This window comes from Bombina bombina, chromosome 6 (assembly GCF_027579735.1).
Source record: "Bombina bombina isolate aBomBom1 chromosome 6, aBomBom1.pri, whole genome shotgun sequence".
Taxonomy (NCBI): Eukaryota; Metazoa; Chordata; class Amphibia; order Anura; family Bombinatoridae; genus Bombina; species Bombina bombina.
The window spans coordinates 959,063,685-959,087,456 of record NC_069504.1 but is presented as its reverse complement, the minus strand read 5'-3'; the positions used below and the strand labels follow the sequence as shown (position 1 = coordinate 959,087,456).

Here is a 23,772-nt window from a genome sequence, read left to right as displayed (position 1 = left end):
TCACCTCACCTGATTTGGTTTGGGAGAATAATTTAAATCAGAAGTAGACCCTGTTTCATTGACCATTTCTTTCAGTTGTGGGAAATTTAGTGGTTTCATAAAGGTAAAATCATTGTTTTCTGATGCTGTAGGGAAACAGGCCTGGTAGCATTGCCCTTGAGGTTCTGTAGGTGCCATCCTCACTTCCATGTATTTTAAGGTTCCATCTGTGTTCAGGAAAAGTGTTGGCTGATACTCTCCTGCATACTGCTTGGGTTGGGATTTGTTCAAAATACAAGATCCACAACTGTCATAATTTCCTTTTTTTAAGCATTTCACAAGCAATATGACAAAGGTTACAAGTGAAACCAAACTGATTGCCACCAGTGAAATAATTAGGTATAAAGTTATGTCTGGTTGGGGTTTAGAATTTGTAAAACTATCCTGAGATTTTGGTCTTTCATCTACAATTCTGTCAATGATATTTACAACTATGGTGATTTCCGTTGATAAAGATGGCTGTCCATGGTCATTGACTAAAACAACAAGCTGTTGCTCAGTATTATCTGCATCATGGATGTCACGTATAGTTCTTATTTCTCCTGAGTATGCCGAAATCTGAAATAAATTATTACTTGTAGATTTAAGAAGACTATAGACAATCCAAGCATTGTGACCTGAATCCTGATCCACTGCAGACACTTTTGTGACCAGATAACCAACTGATGCTGATCTTGGAATATTTTCTTGGGTAAGCAGATCAGTTGAATATTGTGGATATAATATTGATGGGTTGTTATCATTTACATCTATAATGAATATGAAGACTGAGACATTGGAAAATAATTTGGGAGATCCTGCATCTTCCACTTTTGCTGCAATTTGTAAAACTTGAAACTGCTCATAGTCAAAAGTACGCTGAGCATAAATATTACCATTTTGGGAGTTAATGTACACAAACGAAGATACAGCTGAACCATCTATTTGGCTTTCTGTTATAGAATATGTCACATCTGAGTTAGCTCCTTCATCAGGATCAGTAGCAAATACAGAGCACAATAATCGTCCTGGTTCATTGTTTTCTTTACTGAAAGCATTGTAAACTGACTGCAGAAATGTTGGAGGATTATCATTAGCATCAGAAATATTTAGTATGATTATAGTCTGGTTATACAAAGGTGGAGAACCTAAATCAGAAGCAGTAAGCTGAATAGTATATTGGGAGACCTTTTCTCTATCAAGATATCCACTAGTGACTAATGAATATCGATTTTTAAAGGATTGGCATTTAAAAGGTAGATCCGATGATATATCTAATTTTATCTCTCCATTTCTCCCTGAATCTTTATCTCTAACGCTGATAAAGCCAACAACAGTTCCCAGTGGTGCATTTTCTGGTATTTCATTTGACTTGGAGGTAAAAATAATTTCTGGAGTATTATCATTCACATCTTGTACTTGAATCTGAATAATGCAGCGTCCCTCTAATTCAGGCACTCCTTTGTCTGTTGCTCTTATATTTAATTCATAAAATTGTGATTTTTCAAAGTCTATATTCCCCTTAACAAATATTTCTCCTGTTTGTTGATTTAAATCAAATATTTCTGTTGCTGTATTTAATCTGTTTTGAACAAAGGAATATTGAACATCCCCATTTGAGCCTTCATCTAAATCTGTAGCATTGAGTTTTATTATAACTGTGTTTAATGGGAGGTTCTCCAATAAACTGATCTTGTATGTTGATTGATCAAACACTGGTGCATTGTCATTAATATCTAGAACTATAACAGTAACCTCACAAGATCCTCTCCGTGGGTTTTCTCCACCATCAGTAGCAGTAAGTATAAGTTTGTGCTCTTTTTTTTCTTCCCTGTCTAAAATTGTTTCTAGCACTAATTCAGGAATTAGAGTTCCATCATTCTGATTTTTAACAGACAAAGAAAAATAAGGGTTTGGATTCAATCTGTACTGTGTGACAGCATTAATACCAACATCTTGGTCCTCTGCTGTTTCTAAATGGAATATCTTCCCAGGATTAGCTACTATTTCTAATATTTTTAAAACTTGATTAGCCTTTAAAAATACAGGAGAATTATCATTTATATCCAAAATTTCGATTTCTACACTGAACAGTTCCAATGGATTTTCAACTATTATTTCTATATATAGTAAACAGTCTGAGCTGGATCCACACAGACTTTCTCTATCAATCCTCCGTTTTGCAATCAAAGCTCCACTTTCTAAAGAAAAAAATCTGCTGCTCCCTTCAGATCTCAAACTCATCAGTCTTGTATTTATATATGTAAGGCTTATTCCAAGATCCTGAGCTACATTCCCTATTAGCGTGCCTAGTTCTGACTCCTCGGCAATAGAATAGCGAAGCTGCCCAGAGACCCAGCCCCAGCTACAAAGAAAGGATAATATTACTTGCCATTTCAAAGCATGTAAGAAGCTTCTCTTGTCCATATCTTGAGATATTAAGGTATACAGATCCTTTTATAATCCCATTAGTATGCAATTTAGATATTAATCCTTTTTTCCTTGTATGAAAATCATCCATAGAATATCTGCAAAACAGCAGCTCTCCTTTTGTGTCGGTGGAAAACAAAATGGGAGGGTGATTCTGTGAGTTAGGAGGAGGAGAGTATATGGAAATATTGGGAGCAGATCTACTGTTGTAGCTAAAAAAACTGATTGGATGACAGGCTCGCCCTCTCCTGGCCAATAATGTTAACTTCATTTTTACTGAACATTGGCAAACAGAAATGGCACAATTGAATAATATTTAAACAAATTCTGTGATGATTAAAGACTTATAGAATCATATAACAGTTAAAAAGAGTCATATTTAATGTGTTTGTAATTGCATTTTTCTTGAACAAACAAAATGCAGAAACTAAAAATATTATTATTGCAAGATTAAAGCAGCCTATATAATTTTTTAATAAAATTCTTCATGCTTCTTCAAACACTTCTTAAGTGTTTGAAATCAAATTTTGTATTTATTGCTTATAATTACAGCATATTGTTTATAAAATAAATTAGAAATTATTTGATAGGATTTTTGTATATATGTAAATGTATCCTTAAAAATACTGGGCCAGATTATGAGTGGAGCAATACCAGGTTTTCACATTCGTTTGCACGTGAGTTAAATTGCGCTTGTATTACAAGTTAAAAGTAAACATGATCGCTTGAGCGCAATTGAAGTTAACGCTAAAGAATAATTTGATAAAATACCTAATAAATTAAAGCTAATAAATGCTAAAACTCACCCAGAATCATTCTCAGTCATGTGGAATTTATTTTGGTAGTGAAAATGCTAGCATTACACATTTTGGTACAAGAACAAAAGTAGGGGTAAATTACTATCCTCTGAAAAAGTTTATCTAAAGTTTTTTTTTTTATTATCTATTTTTTACAAAATTCACCATTAACATTTCTGTTTTTTTAAAAGATACATCATTTTATAAGCTTTTTTAAAGGATGGTAACCAACCCCATAGGCTGTAGCGCTACTACAAGCAGTCCACAAAAGTTACAGTTTGGTTGATGACTACAATTTAAAATGAAAGAATACAGAGAAAATACTTTTCTTATTTGATATTACGTTGAACACTGGAAAAAAATGCTGGCCACAATAATTGGGCAAGTTTATCTTAAGTATTAGTCAATTGCTGATAAAAAATAGCGTAGAACTATTTTAAATTATGGATAATTTATTGAGAATTCTGAATCCTAGTATTACACACTTTAGCATTCAGTCCATAATAGTAAAATCTCACTATGACAATATAAAATCAAAGAAAACAGAGGAAATTATCTCAGACTCTATAATGGGGTTTGCTATTTATTGTATATGTTTTTTTTCACTTGTAAAAGGTAATGTTAATTCTCTGGGGTCAATTTATAAAGCTATGTATGGAACTTGATGCCCCATGTCTAAAGACCTGCTCCATAACCTGTCCGCCTGCTCTGAGGCAGCGGACAGAAATCAAACCGATCGAATACGATCGGGCTGATTGACACCCCCTGCTAGCGGCCCATTGGCCTGGAATCTGCAGGGGGCGGTATTGCACCAGCAGTTCACAAGAACTGCTGGTCCAATGATAAATGCCGACAGCATATGCTGTCGGCATTTATCAATGTGCGTCGGACATGATATGCTACATCGTGTCATGTCCGTCCACACTATCAAAAATTGACCCCTATATGAAAGGTTGGAAGGGATGTCCTTTAACCTTCAGCTTTTACACAGAACTACTTCTATGTGAGATTAAGTAAAACAAAAGATTTGTCAAAAACATGGTTTGAATTTATCAAATAAATTATGAATTACAGGTGAACTGTTATCATCTACATCCTCTATAGATACAAGACAAAGAGGCTTAGATACATAAAACTCAGAGTACTACACACCTTAAAGGGGCATAAAACCCAACATTTTTCTTTTATGATTCAGATAGAGCATACAACTTTAAAGAACTTTCCAATTTACTTCTATTATAAAATTTGCTTTATTCTCTTTGTGTTCTTCATTAAAGGAGCAGCAATGCACTACTGGGAGGTAGCTGGATACATTGGGTGAGTCAATGACAAGAGGCATTTATGTGCAGCCATCAATCAGTAGCTAGCTTAAAAATAGTGCATTGCTGCTCCTGACTTTACCTAGATATGCTTTTCAACAAAGGATACCAAGGGAAAAAAGCAAACGAGATAAAAGGATTCAATTGTAAAGTCGTTTAAAATAATGCTCCATGTGAATTACAACAGAAAGCTATGTGTGTGTTTCAAGTCCCATTAACTATAAGCTTTTGCTTTAGAAAAAGATGCAACATCAAATTATCAAAATGTAAAAATATAAAACTGCCAATTTTAACATGGTGAGAATGATGCACATGAAAATTATTTCATTCATTTTCTGGCATAGTATTTCAGCTTTGAAATAATAAATCACCAGATATCTGAAACATATATATATATTTTTTTTAATATTTCATTCAATTTAAAAACTCTCCAATTTACTTCTATTATAAAATTTACTTAATTCTCTTGTTATCTTTTTGTTGAAGGAGCAGCAATGTTGAATACATCTGGTATGACAAGAGGCATTTATGTGCAGCCACCAATCAGCAGCTAGTTCCTAATAGTGCATTGCTGCTCATAACCCTACTTAGGTATGATTTTCACCGATGGATACCTACTTGTGTGCTACTGGGCTAGCATAAGCAGGGGACGGCATTGCTCAAGCAATGATAAATGCGGGCAGTGTATTGCTGCCCACTTTCTGCTATCCCGTGCGGACAAGTAGACTTTACTGTCCCTTTAAAGCCAAACAGTAGTTTTGTATTAAAACTGCTAGTACCAAATGTTACTTATATTTGTCACTGCAAGAGTTATAAACATATGAAAAATTAGCTTATGATTAAACATTTTTAACAAATCTCCACTACCAAGCAGCAAACCATTTATAGAGAACTGTAAACTAACAGAATGCAGTGTGCAGTGATACACTCTTTATTAGACTAACAAGTATTTTTTTTAAATACACACAAATACGCACACACTTACACACATGTAGATGCACTTGCATACTTACACCCATGTACACCAGTATTCGTAAGTATTTTTATTTTGTATTAATAAAGAGTAATGCAATTGTATACACAGTTAAACAATTCCTTTCCCTGACAACTCAGATAAATGTGTTTTTCTTCTATAGCTTCCACAATACTGTACTCCAACAACTATTTGATTTAATTGTCTCCACACGAAGGCAATTGGCTTGTAATTGTATAATTTATTTATTTTTCAGGATTTATAATATTTCATTAGTATGGGAGTTGGATTAGCTAGAAAAAAGATTAACAATGTTCCTAGACAGTAAATAGAGAAACTGGACAATATAAAAAAAAATGTTGTTGAAAAATCAGACAAATAATGATCCTGATTGTTCTTTGTTTAAGAAGTAGCAAAATAAAATAATAATATATAATAAATATATATAAATGTTTAATCTCACCTTATTTGGCTCCTGTAAATAATTTGCATCAGATGTGTCCTCATTGACCATATCTTTTAGCTGGGGAAAATTCTGTGGTTTCATAAAGGTGAATTCATTATTTTCTGTTGTTACAGGAAAACAAGCCTGGTAGCATTGTCCTTGCGGTTCTGCAGGTGCCATTCTAACTTCCATGTATTTTAATGTCCCGTCTGTGTTTAAGAAAAGCTTTGGCTGATACTCTCCAGCATACTGCTTGGAATGAGAATCACTCACAAAACAAACTCCACAGCTGTTCTCATAGTTTCCCCTTTTCAAGCATTTCACAAGTAATATGATAAAAGTTACAAGTGAAACCAAACTAATTGCCACAAGAGAAATAATTAAATATAAAGTCAAGTCTGGTGCAGGTTTAGAATTTGAAAATAGATTGTGAGATTTAGGATTTTCTTGCACAACATTGTCTATTAAATTTACAAGTATAGTGGCTGTAGATGACAAAGAAGGGTCCCCATGGTCATGGACTAATACAACAAGATACTGCTCAGTATTGTCTGCCTCACTAAAATCTCGTACAGTTCTAATTTCTCCTGTGTATGTTGAGATCTGAAACAAAGTGTTACTGGTAGATTCAAGAAAACTATACATAAGCCAGGCATTGTGGCCTGAATCCTGATCCACTGCTGACACTTTAGTGACCAAACAACCAACAGATGCTGATCTTGGAATCTTTTCTTGGGCAATGTCCTCCCTTGAATATTCTGGGTATAATATAGATGGGGTGTTATCATTGGTATCCAAAATGAATATATAAATTGAAACATTAGAAAATAATTTAGGAACTCCAGAATCTTCCACTCTTGCAGTTACTTCTAAAACCTGAATCTGCTCATAGTCAAAAGAACGTTGAGCATAAATATTACCATTGTGAGAGTTGATGTATACAAAAGAGGAGACAGCAGAACCATCTATTTGATTGTCAGTTATTGAGTAAATCAGGTTTGAATTAACTCCCTCATCTGGATCAGTAGCAGATACAGTGCACAGTAAACTGCCTGGTTCATTGTTTTCCTTGATAAAGGCATTGTAAAATGACTGGAGAAAAACTGGTAAATTGTCGTTAACATCAGAAACATCAAGGACAATTGTAATCTGATGTTGTAAAGAAGGAGAACCTAAATCAGAAGCAGTAAGCTGAATGGTATATTGAGAGACCTTTTCCCTATCCAGATATCCACTAGTGACTAATGAATACCGGTTGTTAAAGGATTGACATTTAAAAGGTACATTTGGTGATATATCTAATTGTATTTCTCCATTTCTCCCAGAATCTTTATCTCTGACACCAATAAACCCAACAACAGTTCCCAATGGTGCATTTTCTGGTACTTCATTTGCCTTAGAGGTAAACAGAATTTCTGGTGTATTATCATTTAAATCTTGTATTTCAATATGAATAAGACAGCGTCCCTCCATTTCAGGTATTCCTTTGTCTGTTGCCCTCACTGATAATTCGTAAAAATGTGCTTCTTCAAAATCCAAAACTCCTTTAATAATTATGTCTCCTGTTTGGGAATTTAACTCAAATAATGTTTTTGCTGTATCAAGTGTATTTTGCTCAAAAGAATATTGAACTTCGCCATTGGCACCCTCATCCAAATCTGTAGCATTAAGGGTTAAGATAACTGTGTTTAGTGGAGTATTTTCCAGTACACTAATTCTGTAGTTTGATTGATCAAATACTGGTGCATTGTCATTAATATCTAAAACAATAACAGTCACCTCTAAAGATCCAGACCGTGATTTTTCTCCTCCATCAAAAGCAGTAAGTATGAGTTTATGTTCACTTTTTTCTTCCCTGTCTAGATTTTTTTCTAGCACTAATTCTGGAATTAGTGTTCCATCCTTACGATTCTTTATAGACAAAGAAAAATAAGGGTTTGGATTCAATCTATACTGTGTAACACTATTTTTTCCAGCATCTGGATCTTGTGCAATTCCTAAAGGGAAAAGCGTACCCGGGTTAGCTAGTAATTCTATTATTCTTATAACCTGATGAGCAGTTTGAAATGTGGGATAATTGTCATTTATATCCAAAATTTCAATTTCAAGAGGAAATAGTTCAAATGGGTTTTCAGTAACAATCTCTAAATGCAGTAAACAGCTTGAGCTTGATCCACACAGAATTTCTCTATCAATTCTTTCTTTTACAGTAAAAGCTCCATTGTTCTGGTTAACAGCAAACAAATTGCTGCTCCCTTCAGATCTCACATTTAGATGCCGCTTATTAATATCTGTTAAATGTAATCCCAGATTCTGAGCTACATTCCCCACCAATGTCCCTGGCTCTGACTCCTCTGCAATAGAATATTGAATCTGTCCAGAGACCCAGCCCCAGCTACAAAGGAAAAATATTACTTGCCATTTCCAAGCTTTTAAGTAATGTCTGATGTCCATATCTTGAGATATTAAGGATGTTGCTCTTTTTATAATCCCATGGATCTTCAAGTATCAAAAATTCCTTTCCCTTGCATATATAAAATATCCATAGAAATGTCATCAGATCAGCAGCTATCCTTTGTGTGTCAGTGAAAAAAAAATGGGAGAGTGATTCTTTTAAGAGGAGGAGAACAGGGGATGACGACACAAACAGATCTACTGGTGTAGCTAAAAAAATGATTGGATGACAGGTTCGCCCTCTCCTGGCCAATAATGTTAACTTCATTTTTCTACTAAAATTTTCAAACTTAAATGTAATAAAGATTTAGATGATGTTGTTCATGAATGATGTTAATAAACTAAAAAAATAATTCAATTCCCATATAATATTACCTGAATTTATTTTCATTATCAAAAATGAGCTTGTCATCTTTGTACAGCAATACTTGATTATTTACTGTTGCTAGATATCACAGACTGCAGCCTACAGCAACACCAGTTATTAAATTATTTTTGAAATATTTAATTAAATTATTTTTGAAATATTTAATTATCTTATACATTTATTTTATATAAGATTTTCATTTAAATATATAATTTCACCCTTTTTTTTAAAAAAAAAAAACTCTCTTTGGCCTCTACATTAAGAAATTAAAAAAATATGAATTCATTTACTGAGTTTTCTAATTAATGTTAATCTTTTTATAAGGTTTTGTTGCTCACATTTTGTAGAAATTAATTTTGTTTTTGAAATGTTCTATGTAAAATGATTATATGATATTTGTTGTTAATTGTTATTTGTACTATTACCTATATGCTAAGTTTAATAAAACATATATTAAAAATAATTACATTGCAAAAATCAAAACATATTATAAACTCTATAATTAAATCTGATAAAAAAATATAGTCTTCATATCCTTAAAGGGACAATCTAGTCAAATTAAACTTTCATGATTAGGATAGGGCATGTAATTTCAAACAACTTTCCATTTTACTTTTATCATCAAATTTGCTTTGTTCCCTTGGTATTCTTTGTTGAGAACTAAACCTAGGTAGGCTCATATGCTAATGTCTACGCCCTCTTAGGCCGTCTCTTATATCAGTGCATTTTGACAGGTTTTTTTTACAGGTAAACAGCACTAGTTCATGTGTGCCATATAGAGAACATTGTGCTCACTCCTGTGGAGTTACCTAGGAGTCAGCACTGATTGACTAAAATGCAAGTCTGTCAAATAAACTGAAGTAAGGGGGCAGTCTGCAGAGGCTTAGATACAAGGTAATCACAGAGGTAAAACGTATATTTATATAACCGTGTTGGTTATGTAAACTGGGAAATGGGCAATAAAGGGATTATCTATCTTTAACAAAAAAAAAAATCTGGAATAGACTGTCCCATTAAGTAGCAATCTCTGTTTACTATACCATTGTAATTTGAAAAGTAATTTCTTGCCTAAAAAACAAATTTATATGGTGTTTGATCAACTGTATATTTGTCCGTTTTAACAATATACAAGTAGATTATTTTCTGCATAATAGCACATGCCTATTTGTTATATATTGCAGTACACATCAGCATTCTAAAATGAGTGATATTAATGCATTATATATTATTATATCCTCATATCTTTTATTATATATTAGATAGTAATTTAATATTATTATTAATTATATATTGCAGTATTATAAATATTTTACTTTGAAGTTATAAATGTTTGGATACATCTATGCTATAGGTTAAGATATAATTAAGATATAATTTAAAATGTTAATCTACATAGATTACAACCTTAGATGGGGATAAATGCTTTATATATTTTACATGACATATTTATTTTTTTATTGCTACCTGTTATTTTAAACAACATACTCTTCCATAAGTCTTTTATATCAATGTGCAATAAAAATAATAGCAAATCATTTGTTTTTGTGTTACATTCTAATATATATTTATATATTTTTTTATATATATTATTATTAACATATAACACATATTGGGCCAGATTACGAGTGGCGCGCTAATAGGGTTACCACCTTTCTTGGAAGAAAATACCGGCCATGCTAATTAACATAAATTTGCATAAATAATTACAGCATAACTCAAAAACTAAAGCTGATAGGACTGATTTTAAATGCTCATTTGTTTATAACTAGTATTCATCACACTCAGAAGAAGTTTGCAAGGGGCTTTCTTTCAATATTTATTCTTTATTTTCTACCTTGACATGAACCTTAAAAATACCGGTTGTGTCGGTAAAATACCGGCTGGGTGGCAAACCTACGCGCTAATAGTTACACGTAAGCGAAAGGGGGTTTATCAGAGCTGTTTGAGCATGATGGATGTAACACTTGTTGAAAGAAAAACGTGGTCACTTGAGTGCAATTAAAGTTAACACACATCAGGATAGTGTGTCCTCAAAGTTCTGATTAACTGTAACACTATCTAATAAAAAATCATTTAAAACAATTGCATGAAAAAAAGGCAGGCAAAGGGCTTTATCATAGAGATACATACATATACTGAACATGTCTAAATATGTATATGTATGAATATTTATAGAAAGATAAAAAGTTGTGAGAGTCAAAAGCTAATTTTTATATAGTATTGAGTACAAAAGTTTCAAAAAAAGTCCAATTCAAGGACAATGGTGCAGACCCTAAAAAGTTATACAAAATAAAGAAGCAAAAAGAGAAGGAGGTGTATAAACTATTTAAACCTCCACGGTAAAAAATGTGACACAGATAGCTCAGGTGCAAGCTTCAAACAAACCTGTTTATTACCCATATTGAGGGAAACTACCACAAAGTTAAATGCATACTTGCCTAAATAAAGAAGTCCGTGTATATAAACATGAAAAAATTGTTGTGCACAAAATATCCTGGCCAGGAAAACATTTTGTAAAAGTGTACACTTTAAATCGTAAGTCTGTTATACAGCATAAAGCATAACTCCCTTATGCAGCATAAGTCACAAACCGGCATAGAAATGGACCGCGGTAATCACTGCACTTGTCTGTGGCACTGACATTTTACAATGTAAACATAACACTTTATATCTAATGCATATAGGTGAATGATGTGAATGTATAAAGTGTTTTCATTATGTGCCAGGCACAGGGGTGGCTGACAGAGAGGTTTCTATATATACCCCAATTTACTTTCTTATGCTTAACTCTTACACAATAGTCAAATGCCCTGCATACCCCCCCAACTGTGCCGATTTTCGCAGGACAGTCTCGATTTTAGGGGTCTGTCCTGCTGTCCCGGGTTGCTTGCCATCTGTCCCGCATTGCCCCATGCATTTAAAATATATATATATATATTTATATATTGTTTTTCAAATTCTATTGGGCCCATACTCAGAAGCAGCTGGCTTTTCTCTCCCAGGGTTAGATACTTGTTAGATTCCCTGGAGAAAAAATTGTGTTGGGTTAAGCAGGAGTAAGAAGGCTGTATACCCTCTGACCTCAGGTAATGGTGACCTCAAACCTCTGGTAGTGATGACGTCTAACCCCTGATGATAATACTAGCATGCCTTCAGTTTTATATGATGAGAAGTGCTAACACCAGGGTAACAAACAGCCTCAGACTGCCAGCTAATGTGCTTGTCAACCCCAGGATCCCATACAATGAATTACAGATACCCATATATGATGTAGTGTATGTGTATCTGTATGTATAAGTGTGTGTGTGTCTGCATGTATAAGTGTATGCTATGTAGTGTGTGTGTGTATCTGCATGTATAAGTGTAAGCTATGTAGTGTGTGTGTATCTGTATGCATAAGTGTGTGTGTGTGTATCTGCATGTATAAGTGTATGCTATGTTGTGATTGTGTGTATCTGCATGTATAAGTGTAAGCGATGTAGTGTGTGTATATCTGTATGTGTATGTATAAGTTTATGCTGTGTAGTGTGGATGTATCTGCATGTATAAGTGTAAGCTATGTAGTGTGCATGTGTGTGTATCTGCATGTATAAGTGTATACTGCATAGTGTCTGTGTATCTGCATGTATAAGTGTAAGCGATGTAGTGTGTGTGTGTATCTGCATGTGAAAGTGTAAGCTATGCAGTGTGTGTGTGTGTATCTGCATGTATAAGTGTAAGCTATGTAATGTGTGTGTATCTGCATGTATAAGTGTTGGCTATGTAATGTGTGTGTATCTGGATGTATAAGTCTATGCTATGTAGTGTGTGTATCTGCATGTGTAAGTGTAGGCTATGTAGTGTTATGTGTGTATCTGCATGTATAAGTGTATACTATGTAGTGTGTGTGTGTATCTGCATGTGTAAGTGTATTAATGAAGAATGCAGAGAGCAGTTTTAAAGAATTATTAAATGTTCAATTAAGCTAAAAAATATTTAGCACTGTCTCTGCAAAGGCTAATTAAATACAGAGCTCACATAGCTATATCTGTGATTTGAGCTTGTGTTTGCTGCCTACGAGTATTAAAAGATATGACTTTATTTAGAATTGTATTTATATTACTTTGGTCTTATGATTATTTAAGCCCCATCCCTGCTCCTGTCCACCACATATCACACTTTTCCATGGGGGGAGGGGGTGGGGTCTGTCACTCTTTTGAATTTTGAAATGTTGGGAGGTATGCAATACTGATATTTGTAGAAATTCAAGAACATCCTACTGCATCATTTTAATACCAATCAATCTTACATAACTAAAATATTGTCATTTATACCCTTAATTTCAGGCAGAACTGATTATATTTAGCACTTAGATAACCTCTTATTCTTTGCTCTTGCTTTTCAATGACATCATGCATTCACTACTGACATTACTATGAATATTTTAAGTTGAAACATCTAACACTGAACCCAATTTTTTTCTTTTGTGATTCAGATAGAGCATGCAATTTGACTACACTTGTTTATTGGTGGATGAATGTATCCACCAATAAGCAAAAACAACCCAGGTTGTTCACCAAATATGGGCCAGCATCTAAACTTGCATTCTTGCTTATCAAATAAAGAGACCAAGAGAATGAAGAAAATTTGATAATAGGAGTAAATTAGAAAGTTGCTTAAAATTGCATGCTCTATCTGAATCCCAAAAGAAAAAAATTGGGTTCAGTTTCCCTTTAATTTTGTATTATAACTACAAGTATAAAAATAAATATACTTAATAACATTTATTATGCAATATACACACTCACACTCACAAAAACATGCATGCATTCAAGCATATTTTTCTTGTATCATTTGACAAAGGGTCCGGTCCGGCACCCGAAACGTTATGACTACTCTGTAATAAATATTATGGATTATATCTCTACGAGTGCTTTCTTCATTGAGAATTGGATTTAAGGATTGTTAGCACCGTGGCAATTGCTAATGGATGAGGTGTGCATATCTTACTAGAACTCTCTCTCTCTATATATATATATATATATATACAGTATATATACTGTATATATATATATATATATATACTGTATATATATATATTATTGTTTTACCAGGTAGACAAGAAATATTACTAGCTCTGGACAGGGGTGCACGGAGGTTCAAAGCTGTTATATATTATATTCAAAATATAAAATACACAAAGTTAACCTTACCCAGCAATCCCATATTACACCAATTAATAAAAGGTAAAGGTCCCCTATTCCCAAGAATACTATAGTCACTTCACAATCTAATAAAAAATAAATGTATTACAAAATCAAAAGAGTAAAAAATAAAATGCTTGTAAAATTACAAACAAACAGTAATCATGGCAATTAAAGCGAGACAGAGCACTCATAGAAATACAATGGCAGCAAAGTATTCAAAATTATCTTACAGCCTAATTATCCACATAAACAGTGAATATAAGTCCCTGTAGAGACTGTACTCTACAATACTATGATATATATATAATGTCTCTGCTGATTTAAAAATAATGTCAGTCAATCCAGACATTATTATCCTGTTAGTTTGTTTATATCAAACTAGTACCTGATCCTCGCGCTGCTGTTTCAATTGCGGAGGTGCGCGTGCGAGGTCGGGTGGGTGCGCGTGCGAAAGTCTATTCTCAGCTGTGCGCTGCGAGGTGTTTTCTCAGCTCGGAGGTGCGCGTGCGAGGATCTAAGGCCAAGTGTGTTTGTCTCTACTGCGCATGACGGCTTCAGACAAACACACTTGGCCTTGGCCTTTTATAATATAGGATATTTTTTTGTGTTGTTTTTTTTGTTTAGTGATTAAAATAAAACCGAATTTCACCATTGGAGCCTTCATCCAAATCTTTAGCATTGACTGTTATAATAAGAGTTTTTAAAGGAAGATTTTTTAATATACTGATCTTCTAAATTGATTGATCAAATAATGGTGAATTATCATTAATATCATAAACCTCAACAGTTGCTTCTAAAGATGCTGAGTGTGGCTTTTCTCCTGTATCAGAAGCAATAAGGACAAGCCTGTGCGCTTCTTTCTCGTCCCTATTCAATTTTTTTTCTAAAATCAGTTCTGGAACAAGTTTTTATTGTTATACAGATTAACATCCATAAAGATGTGGATTCAATCTGTACTTAGCTATACTATTAACACCTTTAGATTATGTGCAATTTCTAAAGGGAATCACATGCCATGATTATCTCCCTGCTCTATAATTTGTAACATTTGATTTGTTGTTGCAGATAAAGAGGAATTGTCATTCATATCCATACTTCAATTTCTACACTAAAGAGTTCCAAAAGGTTTTCAGTTAATATTACTAAATGTAGTAAACAGCTTGATCTGGATCCACAAAAACATTGTCTTTTACAGCTAAAGCTCTGGTTTCTTGGTTTAATACAAAAAAAATCTCCTGCTTGTTTCAGGCCCCAAAGTCAATTGTCATTTATTAATATCTGCAAAATGTAATCCAAGATCCAGAAGTACATTTACTACTAATATCCCCTGCTCTAGCATCTCAGCAATAGAATAACAAGTCTGCTAATAGACCCAGCCCAAGTTATAAAGGAAGAATAGTATTACTTGCCATTTCCATTCTAGGGAGCTTTTGATGTCCAAATCTTTAATAATTATTTTAAAATATAAATCAAAATGGGTCCTTTAAAATTCCATGATCCTTTAATGCAGAATAATTAATTTCATATAAAAATATTCTTGCATGTAATATAACCACAGAATTTTCAGCAAACTGCAGCTATTCATTGTGTGTATCAGTGAAAAGGAGGGTTAATCTTTGGATAAAAGATGGCATAAACAGATCCACTATTGCAGCTAAACAACTGATTGGATGAAAGGTTCGCCCTCTGCTGGACAATAATGTTAATGTCCTTTTCACATGTAATAACTAAAAAGCTATCAAAATAATATCTGCAGTTTGACTAAATTCTAAATAAATCTTTTTGTGCTTAATTAATTTCACTGTAAACAAAACTATGTATTTATATTTATAATTTAAAGATTTTTAAATATCTTAAAAGTACTTTATAGAATAAGGAAATATTAAAACATTATATTCAAATGAAAATACTAAAAAAGTTGAAGTGTTAATTTTCCATAGATTTTAATATAGATTTTAATGTATTTTTAGATACCCTAGGTGTAAATAATATGCATATTATTTTAAGTGCGAATACATTTGTTTCAGTATATATTGTTTTCAATTAATCTCACAAAAGACATAGGGCATAGTCAATTACAGTCCCTAGAAAAACTTCAGAAAATCACCACTAAAGTATATGGGGAATTTTTTAGATACAACAGTTGATACATTTTTCTAAAGGATTGTAATCAGCCCAATAAAATTAAAGGGCCAGTCTAGTCAAAATTAAACTTTCATGATTCAGATAGGACATCCAATTTTAAACCACTTTCCAATTTACTTTTATCATCAAATTTGCTTTGTTCCCTTGGTGGTATTTTTGAAAAGTTAAACCTAGCTAGGCTCAAACTAATTTCTAAACCGTTGAGAACTGCCTCTTAGCTCAGAGAATTTTGAACGTTTTTCACAGTTAGACATTACTAGTTCATGTGTGTCATATAGATAACATTGTGCCCCCCTCCCGTGGAGTTATTTAGGAGTCTGCACTGATTTAGCTACACTGCATGTCTGTCAAAAGCACTGAGATAAGGGGGCAGTCTGCAGAGGCTTAGATAAAAGGTAATCACAGAGGTAAAAAGTATATTACTATAACAGTGTTGGTTATGCAATACCGGGGAATGGGTAATAAAGGGACTATGTATCTTTTTTAAATAATAAAGAAATTGGTGTAGACTGTCCCTTTAAGTAAGAAATCCAGAATTTAAATTGAATTTACAAGTAATACCACATTTAAATGGAATATAAGTTTTAAAATGTGCTGTTTTCCAGGAACAATTGCAGCTACAGTGAGCCTAGAAACTCATACACAAAAAGGGAATAAAAAGTGATTAAATGGGGGCGGAGCTAACAGCCCAACATGGCAGTCGTGTTGGTGTGAGCTCCGTGTGCTTCGATGCAATTATCAGCTTCAGACAGGGGACAAAAGTTTTCAGCTTAGGTGCCTAATGTTGGGTAAATCTGCCTAACCGGTATAGCATTAAGGGAAGCGACAAGGAGAAACTGTTCTGTCCGCAACCGAACAGGAGACCGCATCTCATCTCAGCGGCGTTACAACTCCCGGAGCTTTCGATGACCCACGTGGCTGCCTATACTTACAGCTTGCCATCACCTCTGAGCCAGCGCTAAGGGGCATTATTGAGCGCTACTTTCAGGTACGAACTACTGACCTCCAGACCGCATAGATACACATTGGGGTTCCGGTCCACTCTGGAGGGCCTGTCCTCACTGCGGCCTGCCTACCTAACTCCTAACCGCCTGGCAGGAACTTCTCACACTCACTGGGAACAGTGGGGTCGCATCTTTAAGCATTCTCCGCTATAATACAGCGGCATGTAATAAACAAATATACACTACCCAGCCTACTAAGCCTTATTGACTCGCCATAACACTTACCTCTCTTGTGGAGGCTAGGCTCGTGGGACTCTAAGTGACCGCTCTGACCACACACATAGCAAAAGACCACAGGTGCAGGGTGGCAGATTACTAGGCAAGCTTGCTATATACTGTATACATTTATCCCTATATATTGCCTTACTCCACTATGTCAACCAGGAAGGCTCACAAATCACTAAAAGGGCCCAAAAACCCCAAAAGCTCTCAAGGCCCCAACCTGGCTATGAAGGACTATTTTAAGCCACTAGACCCTCTGCCGCATGACCATATAAATTCACAACAGGATAATGGCAGCGACTCAGAGGACTCAGACGCAACCTCAGTGCAACACACCCCACCTAGGCCTTTAACCAAGGCTGATTTAAGCACACTACCTACCAAAGAAGACTTTGCGGCCTTGATGTCCCACGTCAGCCAGCTTATTAAAGAAGGCCTGAAGGAGGTTAGAAAAGACCTAAACGAGCTGGGTAATAGAGTAGAATACTTGGAGGAAGGGTCTGAGTATATTAACAATGAGCATGAGGTCATGTCACGGCAGTTACACCAGCAAAATATTATCATCGACGACCTGCAAAACCATGTAGAAGACCTCGATAATAGGGGCAGAAGGCAGAATATCCGCATACGCGGCATCCCAGAAAGTGTTCTACACCAGCAACTGGGGGACTATCTACAGAATCTATTCAAACACCTTGTTGGCCCAGAGGTGATCCCAGACATGCCGCTTGATAGAGCTCACAGAGCCCTGCGACCCCCTCCAAAGTCTACAGACCCACCTAGGGATGTTATCCTCAAATTCCAGTATTATAAGGACAAGGAAACTATCTTCACTGCTGCAAGGAAAACACAATCTGTCCTATTCGAGGGATCAAAAGTTCAGATATACGCAGACCTGAGCCCCATCACGTTGGCTAAAAGAAGAGAGGCTAGATACCTCACGCAACACCTTCAAAATCTGGGTATACAATACAGGTGGGGCTTCCCTTTTTGCCTCAAAGTCATCAAAGGTCTCCAGACCTATATATACAGAACGCCCGATGATTTGGAGACTTTCTGCAAGGGACTTAATATCTCTCCACCGGATCTCCCTAAGCTGAATGGCCACTCTCGCCCCTCATCGGAGCTGAATGATAATCGCCCCAAACCACAACGTCAAGACTGGACGACAGTAAACAGGAAAAGAAACAGAACCACCGGTGATCCACCTCAACTTGCCACTCCAGCTTCTACACCACCTACTTGACTCAGTCCTACTGCTGGATCTGGCCTGACCCTTCCTAATCCTCACATGGTGCAGTATGATGCATACTTACTTGTTCATTTTGCTAAGGTGACAATGTTGTGCCCATGCCTTAATAACTTTGTGACTGTCTCACGAGAACTCTAACCTTTAATGGGCAGGTTCTACGATTCCAAGTTATATCCAAGTTACCCCCATTCCCGGTTTTATAGACTACATGTGCTTTAACCCTTTCTGCTGATACTTAGACCATTTGCTAAATGTTCTATCACGTGTATTTTAGAGACCAGCCAAGAGAATCTGTTATGTGCCTTGTTCTCTTCCCTTCCTAAACCTAATAATGTCACCTTATTATAGTTTTCCAAGGTAATAATAGTCCCTGATAGTCTTATACAGTTTGTTTTATTGTTGCATCGAATGTGGCTCTTTATTCTTAGAGTTACTTTCCCCCTTCCATTGTTCATGCAATGTTCGTATATAGTGTGATGATAACACATTGTTTTTCTTTTTGTCTATACCCCCCTACCTTTAATATTGATTTCAACAGTTCTTTTGCTATATGTCATCCAACAATGTCAAAAATGCTGACCTATGCATATTTTTTCCTGTGTGGGTTAATGTTTATGTCTATGTTTTTTCTTCAGCAAGCCGGTTCCTCTCCCTTCCTTTCTACCTCTTTTCCTCCCACGTTATCCCTTACCGTTGGAGCTCCATCGCTGGGCCTCAAGTATGCAAGTAAGTACTCCTCTATAAGTTGTTGTGCTACTCATACACATAATATGACATACACACAGCACAGAGTGACATACTGTCATGTTATAATCACCACACTCCTTACACATCATGAGCCCTCCTAGTGTCAAAATTCTTTCACAAAACGTGAAAGGCCTTAATTCCCCGACCAAACGGTCTATCGCCCTGAATTGGTTCCGCAAGCAGGACGCTGACATAATCTGCTTGCAGGAGACACACTTTACCCTGTCGGCGGCCCCGGCGTGCTCTTCCAGCACCTACCCGTTGGGATACTTTGCCCACAACACGACCAAAACAAATGGGGTGGGCATATTGGTTCACAGAAGGCTTCCCTTTTCCCTCACATCCAAACACCAGGATGAAGCAGGTAGAATCCTAATATTAGTAGGCACCTTATACATTCAGCCAGTCACTCTAGTGAATTTGTATGCTCCTAATAAATGTCAAGCGAAATTTTTCAGGAAGGCCCTGGACATTCTCACGCCCATAGCTACAGGTCTGGTGTTGTTGGCAGGCGACTTCAATGTCGCGCTGTCACCAGCGCTAGACTGCTCACTGGGGCATAGTTGCATACCTACCTCAACACTGCGCTACATTCAGAGCAGCCTGCAGAACCTGTCTCTAGTGGACATATGGAGACTTAACCACCCCCAGACAAAAACCTATACCTTTTATTCGTATCCTCAGAGATCCTCATCTAGGATTGACTATATTTTTATTGACCAAAATCACCTGCACATGATAAGACACTCGTACATAACCCCCGTATCGTGGACAGACCACTCTACCGTTACCATAGAGATCTCCTGGCCTACAGCCCCTGTGTCCCAGTATTGTTGGAGACTTGATGACTCGCTCCTTAAAAATGTGCAACTGACCGAGGAGATCACTCGATCTCTGACGGAATATTTTCTACTTAATGACAGCGGTACGACGAAACCTCATATAGTGTGGGACGCGCACAAGGCAGTTATAAGGGGGGACTTCCTTAAGTATAAAGCGAACCTAGTTAAACTAAGGAGAAAAGAATTTGACTCCCTGACTACGAACTTACATAACTCAGTGACAGAATTTGCAATTTCACCACACAATAGACTATTAGAAGAAAAACTGACAAAAGCCAGGAGTGACCTCAATACATACCTTAATAAGGAAGCTTTGAAACATGCCTTTTTTTTGCGCAAGCTTTACTTTACGGAGGGAAATAAGATAGGCACACTGCTGGCTAAAGCTCTACGTCAAAGGACGCTTAACTCTTTTATACATAAAATATCCTCCCCAGATTCAGTAGACTTTCACGATAGCAAAGGAATTGCGGAGGTGTTTCACACCTTCTTCAGGTCCCTGTATCAACTCCCCCCCCTAGATGACAGCCAAACCCAAAAGGATTGTGAAGACTATATCCGTTGTGCAGGTCTCCCGGCCCTGTCCCAATCAGAATCAGCTCAGCTAGACGCCCCCATAGAGGTGGCCGAAATTCTTTCAGCTATTGAATCCCTCCCTAATCACAAAAGCCCTGGCCCAGATGGACTGTCCAACTCTTACTATAAATCCTTTAAGCACATTCTAGCCCCACACTTAGCCACTCTGTTCAAATCAGTAGACAATAACGAATCCTTTTCCAGAGATATGTTATCAGCGCACATCGCACTGATCCACAAGCAAGATAAACCCCCGAACCTCCCAGGCAGCTACCGCCCCATCTCCCTAATTAACACTGACGCAAAAATCTATGCTAAAATTCTCGCTACCAGAATTAACAAGCTATTGTCGCAACTTGTCCACACTGACCAGACAGGCTTTGTTCCGCGTCGGGAGGCCAGGGATAATACCATTCGAACACTGCACTTAATAGACTATGTATCTACTTCCAAAATCGACTCAGTCCTGGTCTCCACCGACGCGGAAAAAGCTTTCGACAGACTGAACTGGACATATCTAAGCTCGACTCTGACGGGATTTGGCTTTGGAGGCACAACCATAAATAGAATCTTTAATCTATATAACAGCCCCTCTGCTAGGATTAAAGTCAATAACACTCTTTCAGACCCTTTTCAAATACATAACGGAACCCGACAGGGATGCCCACTCTCTCCATTGCTGTTTGCAATAGCAATGGAGCCACTAGCCGCACACATCAGAAACAATTTGAATATCAAAGGAATTATAATAGGCCCCTCTGAATACAAAATCAGTCTTTATGCTGACGACATCCTGTTGACTTTGTCCGACCCCCGTAATTCGATTACTCACCTCCTAGCAGAATTCCGTCAATTTGGTAAATTATCGCATTTCCACATAAATGACCAAAAATCTAATATTCTCAATATAAATATGAACCCCAAACAATTTGCAGCCCTTTCCGAGATATGTCCATACCACTTGTGTAGCGACCAGATAAAATACCTAGGTATTACCCTCACCCCTAAGATAAGCTCCCTTTTTCAGGCTAACTATGTCCCACTCCTTAAGCGGATCCAATCTACTAGCCAAAACTGGCAGTCCAAGCCGTTTTCTTGGTGGGGCAGAATGCAAGTGGTTAAGATGTCCATCTTACCTCTTGTCCTGTATACTTTTCAGACAGTTCCTATAGACCTCCCTCAAACATACCTAGACCAGCTGCAGTCAATCCTTAATAAATTTATATGGGGAAGCAAAAGACCTAGAGTAGCGAGACATACTTTGTATCGCCCAAAGATAAAGGGAGGACTAGCCGTTCCTTGCATCACCCAGTACTACCAAGCGGGCACATTACAACGTGTGCTTGACTGGCATGTAGGACACCTGGATAAAACATGGATATCACTAGATTCGCACATACTCCAATCTCCTCAAATTGGTCCTCTCTGTTGGCTGCCTCCTACCTACAGACCGTTAGTAACAAAAACATCACCTCTGTATAAACACATTTTCCGCACATGGGACAATATTCTGAACCACATACCAGGAATTTCCTCCCCTTTTTCCCCTATGTTCCCGATTTTTCAAAACACAGAGTGGTTACAAAACATACATTCCGCGATCAAACATACCAGATTTTCTGATCTGGGCCTCTCGTCTCCAATTTGCGAGTTTCTCCATCTGGGCACCCTGAAATCTGCACCCAATCTGTCAGATATACTACAGGGCACCTTTAAACACTGGCTTAAGTACTCCCAATTAAAGCATCTATTAGCAACCTCCCCCCACAGACTATCCCTCCTTCGCCCCCTCACTCATTTCGAATCCATATGTAGAAACGGTGGGGCCCTGAAGGGTTCCCTAGCCATTTCCAAAATAATTTTAGACGCCTGTCTATATAAACAGCTGCCCAAAACCACACAGACTTGGTCAGCCGAGTTAGAACTAGAGTTCTCTGAGGAACAGTGGGAAAGTATGTATCAATACACTCACAGTTCATCAACTTCCACTCAAATTTTGGAAATGAATTACAAAATCATAACCAGGTGGTACTTAACACCAATGAGACTTTCACGCATATATCCTGGGTCCCCTACTGGATGCTGGAGGGGCTGCGGGGCCGCTGGTCACATGACCCATATATGGTGGTCTTGCCCAAAGCTACAGGTCTTTTGGAGGACATTGCAGCGATTTGTAGCACCACTATTTGATATATCATTTGTAATCACGCCCGCCATGGTGTTATTCAATGACAAACCCAAACATTCCTGTAAACTTCGCTCACACCTTTTCCAGATATGTCTGAATGGAGCGAAATCGCTTATAGCTAGGGCTTGGAAAACAGAAGTGATACCCACAATCGAGACCTGGAAAGCACGAACACAAGAGCTAATTCACCTAGAGGAGTACTACTACTTTAAAAATAACAAAATGGCACACTATAACCATGTTAAATTTTATTGGGAAACTATAAATCCATTGAGGCCTTAGCGCTATCGCCCATAGTCCCACCCTTTACCCTTCCCTTCTCTGTTCCTCCCCCAACACTGTCCTCTCCCCTTCCATTTCTATACTTGTTTTGGCGTTCCTATCGTAAAACGCCTTTTCAGCCTTCACTCAGGTGGTAGATGAATTACCTCTCTCTTGAACAATTGTTGTGATGACCCTTATTGTATTGTTTTGTTCCCTTTTTTTTTATATATATATTTTTTTTTTTTTTTTTATATTTTCTTATTTTTTCTTTTTTCTTTTCTTTTCTTTTTATTATTCATACCTGTTGTAAAATTGGAAAATGTTCAATAAAGAATAATATTTAAAAAAAAAAAGTGATTAAATATAATATATATCTCACATGCTGTATATTAATATCAACACTTTTCTGAAAACCTAAAAAGATAATATATTTTTTGTTATTCTCTATTTAAAAGGCATGCAACTTTTATACAACCATCTTAAAATTACCAATAATTTAAATATGCAACAACAGATACAATATATCCTTCAAGGGCTACAGTA

General features: G+C 36.4%; 2 protein-coding genes across 2 annotated transcripts; both read right to left on the bottom strand.

Annotated features, from left to right (window-relative positions):
* Positions 1 to 2,466, bottom strand: LOC128664828 (protocadherin gamma-C5-like). The gene has a single exon (XM_053719630.1). It carries the CDS (start codon positions 2,443 to 2,445, stop codon positions 1 to 3), a length of 2,445 nt encoding a protein of 814 aa, XP_053575605.1. The 5' UTR covers positions 2,446 to 2,466.
* Positions 2,467 to 4,768: 2,302 nt separating this feature from the next.
* On the bottom strand, positions 4,769 to 8,543 carry LOC128664827 (protocadherin gamma-C5-like). Its single transcript, XM_053719629.1, has 2 exons — positions 6,001 to 8,543; positions 4,769 to 4,795 (listed from the first exon to the last, which is right to left on the bottom strand). Exons 1-2 carry the CDS (start codon positions 8,434 to 8,436, stop codon positions 4,769 to 4,771), a joined length of 2,463 nt encoding a protein of 820 aa, XP_053575604.1. The 5' UTR covers positions 8,437 to 8,543.
* Positions 8,544 to 23,772: the final 15,229 nt, after the last annotated feature.